We start from the raw sequence: 4867 nt of genomic DNA, 5'->3' as shown, positions 1-4867 counted from the left end.
GAATTTGTCATGTTAGATCTTATGACGATTCTAATCTAGATTAAGCTTAACCTGAAACTGCCTAATTTTCTAACAAAGGTAAGGGGCTGTTGAATGATTCATGCTTGTTAACAAAGCTAGAGTACTTGAGATGAATCTGAGCCTCTAGTTCTCCAAATAAAATGTGGGGTAATGTTTGGAAGAAAAGGGTAACGTTGGTGCCAATCGCCGAGAGAGAAAGATTGACATGACATAGAAGGAGGGTTCCAGCCATAGTGCTCGGCAATAAGGCCACACGTTTCATCGATGGTAGTGTGTAGAGCTGCAACGATGGAGGGGCAATGGATTAACCACATGTCCGGTGATGGAAACATTAAAGATAAGATCCCGTCAATTAAGATGGCCTGCTAGTTAAGATGGCAGCTGGAGAATCGACTACGAAGTCAAGCCTGGGGTAGGTCAACTCTCGGTGTTTGCGTCGCCATAACGATCCCAAAGATAGCATACTCCAAGTGTGTCCTGTCTGTATATTACAGTACGTGGGGTCTAATTTCTGAACTTCGAGGAAGCGTTGAACCCTAGGTCGCTGCTTGCTGTTACTACTAGTACTAGCTTTAAACCCTAGGAGTAGTATGCAATTAATCTAGGTCAATACTCTCCTTCGCCGTTTACCATAAGATTACTCACCTAGTGGCTATAGCTAGGGGCTAGCTGGAGCCTTTCTCAAACTGCATCACCGACTACGGACGACGACGAAGAACGACGTCAGCCGGCCGGTCAGAGCTCGGCTCCATCTTCTGCATACGAAGCTCATGTGGTTCTCGGTGTACTGTAAGCGGAGTCACTACTTAAGCAAAAACATACGTACATCATTTTCTGTTGGTAATTAACAGTAAACACATGCCTTACGTACGGTAAGTGTACTTACTGTACGTATCTTGTTTTTCTCTTTATATATCCGCGGTGTTCATGATTCATAATGGTCAAGTGGCATTCATTAAGTTCAATGTCAAAGGATTCCCTGTGATCCGTGGCTTCCAGTTCATGCGTGCGTATCGAGTAAAGGCAAGTCGCGTTCTTTCATGTGGTGGAGAGAAAATAATTAGAGTAGTTTATCTGTCTGTCAGGAGATGGAATCTCAATCAAGTGTCAGTACGTATCTTCTGACCTTCTACAGCTGACCAGTTCTCATCAATTAATTACCGATTAAAGAAAGATATGAAGAGATTTGCCTGATCGATGCATGCAGTGGGAGTGCAGTCACGATGCATGCTACCATGATTAGTGAACTTGTCATGGGATCACTCAGTCAGTTCACAACCCAATGCTCGCGCGCCTTCTGCGTGTAAGATCCAACACTCATCATCCATCACCCATGCACCGGTTCCACTACTATATAAACCCACGCAGCCCTCTCTTCTTTCAACACCCAACTCATCTCACACTACACCGAGTTCACTCACAATGGCTGCTAGCACAAAGCTTGTAGCTCTTGGCTTTGTTGTCCTCGTGAGCATTGGGTTCACCAATGCTTCGAGGATGCTGGCTAGCTCCTCCAGTGCTGGAGGCGGAGGCGGGGGAGGAGGAGGCGGTGGCAGCTCGTCGGGTGGGGGTGGGAGTGGATGGGGCCATGGGGCCGGAGGAGGTGGTGGCTTGGGATATGGCGAGAATGGTGGAGATGCCAGTAACAAGTATAACTTCGCCAAGGGAGCTGGTGGAGGAGGGGGAAACGGTGCTGGCGGTGGTTCTCAAGGCGGATCCGGTTCCGGTTCCGGCTCTGGCGGTGGCAACGGTGTTGGTTCGAGTGGCTCGGCGTCAGCCCCTAGTGGCAGTGGTTATGCCAACGCTGATGGTCAGGGTGGGGGAGGTGGTGCAGGTGGTGGCGCAGATGGGTCAAGCGGATCTGGAGCCGGAAGTGGTGCTGGCAAAGGAGAAGCTGAGAGTGGTATAGCAACCGCCCCAGCTGTAGCTCCTTCTGCTGGTGGTGTCAGCTACTCTGATGCTGGCGGTGCTGGCACTGGCGGTGGTGGCGGTGATGGTGGAGTTGGAGGTGGTAATGGTGCTGGAGGTGGACAGGCCGCCAGCGATGACACTATCGGAGGCAATGCTAGTGGAAGCGGCAGCGGCAATGGTGGTGGCCAAGGTGGAGGCGTAGCTCAAGGTCCAAGCATGGGAGTCGGTTCTGGCTCTGGCATTGGGGGTGGACAGACTGGTAGCACTGGTTCTTATGGGCAAGGCTATGCCACCGGAACCGGTGCTGGAACGGGTGGCGGCGGTGGTGGCAGCAACAATGGTGGTTTCGGCAATGGTGGAGGTAGCGGATCAGGATCTGGCAGTGCCGGATACCCCTAAATTTCTATTTCGAACAAGTTAGGATCGGAGCCCATCACACATTTCTAGTCTCTTCATTTTACTGTTCCATGTCATTTGTGTTTCTTTTCATTCATAGGGTTTTCACTAGGCGTCTCCTAATAAAGGGCTCCATGATTCTAGTGGAAGTACTAAGTAGTTAGTGGAGCAATCTACTAACATGTAATCGCTACCTACGAATATGTTATGTTATGATTTCTGATATGTTCGTTGTTAGTGTGACTGCTTGGTTACTCCATCCGAACCAATATGCCTAGCTAAGGTTGTTCTAAAAGGAAAGCTAATGGTCAATTGTGCTGGTTGCCTCTAACTTCCTTCTCTGTTGGGGATGGTGGCTGATTTGGCTAGCATGGAGACGTGGCGGTTTTTATGAGAAAGGTAAGAAGAAGAAGAAAAAGGACAAATTGCACAAATACAGATTCAACGCACACAGGATTAGTAACCCGTTGACAATAATTTAGGCATGCCTGTAGGCTTGACGACCTTGCAAAGGTCTGTATCTGGTTATTTTGATATACCGTCTTGATCCAGGTTGTTTATGGACAAGTCACGAGGTCGTACTCTTATGTTTCTCTCTCAAATTTATTCAATGCCATGTCAAGGCAGCAAAAAATCTACTCACTCCATCCCACAATATGTTAGTTTGCAAAAGCATCTTATATTATGGGTTGAAGGGAGTAGTTTCTTTTAGAGTAGACAGAGGGAGTAGTTGACAATGTAATATTGTATGTGGCTACACTATGATGCACCACCGTGGAAGATGTACGTCCTACGTCACATTTATACCCTCTATTCCATAATTTTTGTCGTGGTTTTAGTTGGAATTATGAAACGAAGCAAGTATTGAACAAGGTCAGGTTTACAAAAACGGCCGGGTCGAAGTGGACCAAATGAAGTCATTACTACACTATGATGTGTCATAGCATGTTGTGTAACAAAATTGTCATAGCATGAGCTTTTGCGAGAAATATTGATGGAAAAAAATAAATCAAAAAGGCCGTGGTTCTACAAAAGTCCCCTTTTTATTTTATGACAGCCGTCCAAATATGTGGATGCTTATAGTGCATCATACTTAGGACAGCAAGAAAAGCTCAAGACTCGTGAGCCGCTCGACATCGAATCGTTTTTTGACTCGACTCGAAAAGAAACGAGTTGAGTTTGAACACTTTATGTAGCTCGATCGAGAAACGAACTCGTCTTGACCAATGTTGGCTCGCTCGATTTTAGCTCGATACCTCGAAGAATATCATTATATTAAATGATCATGCTATATATGAAATGAAAATAAGATAATTTATTACCATATATGTTGTCCATAATTTTTCTCCATTTTATTTACCAATGAAAATGGAAACTAAATTAAGTTCAAAGAAGATTTAGGCCTAATTATGGCACTTGGTCGACTATGTGTTAAATATCCTATATTTTTTTACAAAGGTTCTGAGCATATTCACCTTATTTTTATTTATTTTTTATCCATAGATTTATAATTTTTACCATCTCATTTAGCTCAAAACTAGCTCGAGATCGACTCAAGATCGTTACAAGCTGAGCACGAGTCATATTCTACAGCCTGATCATGAGCTTCACTCAATTTGAGCTCGCTCAAATTTTCATATCAGTTGAGCTGAGCCAACTCTGATAGCAGCAAGCCATGCCCGGATGGCGGCGTTCGCGTCGGGAGCACCAGGCGCATGCATGGGCGCGCATGGGGGCGAGTCAGGCGCCGGCCGGCTCCGTGGCATGGGTGTACGTAGGTGTGTGTGTGGCGTAGTGGTACAACCATGTGATCTAGCTAGGTGGTTAGCAATGTGTTGGAAGCGGCCGCGGTGAGCGCGTCGTGGGCGCATGCGACCGGGCATGCAGGTCGTGCGTGAGGGACGGGATGGGCTGAGTCATGTGCATGCGCCAGCCCGGGTATAAATCCCGTAGAGACCGCGTGATGGTTGAACTGGTGGGCTGTTGGAAGCCATGTAGCCGGGCTGAGTTGTTGCTCAGGGAAGAAGCGTTCGTGCGCTGGGTAATTCTTGCCGTGTCCCTGTCCTCTCCTTCTTCCTCCTTCTCGCTTGTTGGTTCGAGCCATGGATACAGAGAGCGAGCTGAGAGAGCGAGAGAGGAGAGCTCCGGCGAGAGGAAGGCCACGGCAACAACAATTGGTATCGGAGCATCGGGTTCGGAGGAGCTTGCCGGCGATGGCGCTCGTCCCGTGCGGAGGTGGAGCACGGTGATGCCGTGCGTGCGGGGAGCGCGGCGGCGCGGCGTGGCTCGGCGGAGAGAAGGCCAAGCTCCGGGACACGCCGGATCGGCCGCGTTGGTCGCGTCCGAGCGCGATCATGGCGCGGGCTGGAGGCGTGCGGAGCGTGGCAGAACAAGCCGCGGCGACGGGCTCACCGCGTCGAGCGCGTGTATGGGCGCGCGCCAGACGTAGCGGGCACGTTGGGACCGCGGGAGTGTACCACGTCGAGGCGCTGGACCCGGTTGCGCAGATCGCGTACGTGCGCGGCGGGAGCGCGGGGAC

At 49.2% G+C, this 4867-nt stretch overlaps 1 protein-coding gene across 1 annotated transcript; it reads left to right on the top strand.

Moving 5' to 3' along the window:
• The first annotated feature begins 1401 nt into the window (after positions 1–1401).
• LOC119362821 (glycine-rich cell wall structural protein-like) lies at positions 1402–2565 on the top strand. The gene has a single exon (XM_037628084.1). The coding sequence runs from the start codon at positions 1444–1446 to the stop codon at positions 2329–2331; it is 888 nt and encodes a 295-aa protein (XP_037483981.1). The 5' UTR covers positions 1402–1443; the 3' UTR covers positions 2332–2565.
• The last annotated feature ends 2302 nt before the right edge of the window (positions 2566–4867 follow it).

This window comes from Triticum dicoccoides, chromosome 2B, assembly GCF_002162155.2.
Source record: "Triticum dicoccoides isolate Atlit2015 ecotype Zavitan chromosome 2B, WEW_v2.0, whole genome shotgun sequence".
Lineage (NCBI taxonomy): Eukaryota > Viridiplantae > Streptophyta > Magnoliopsida > Poales > Poaceae > Triticum > Triticum dicoccoides.
This window is presented reverse-complemented; position numbering and strand designations above follow the sequence as displayed.

Coding starts and splice junctions, on each gene's coding strand:
- LOC119362821 (XM_037628084.1), top strand. CDS start 1,444: ATGGCTGCTAGCACAAAGCTTGTAGCTCTTGGCTTTGTTGTCCTCGTG.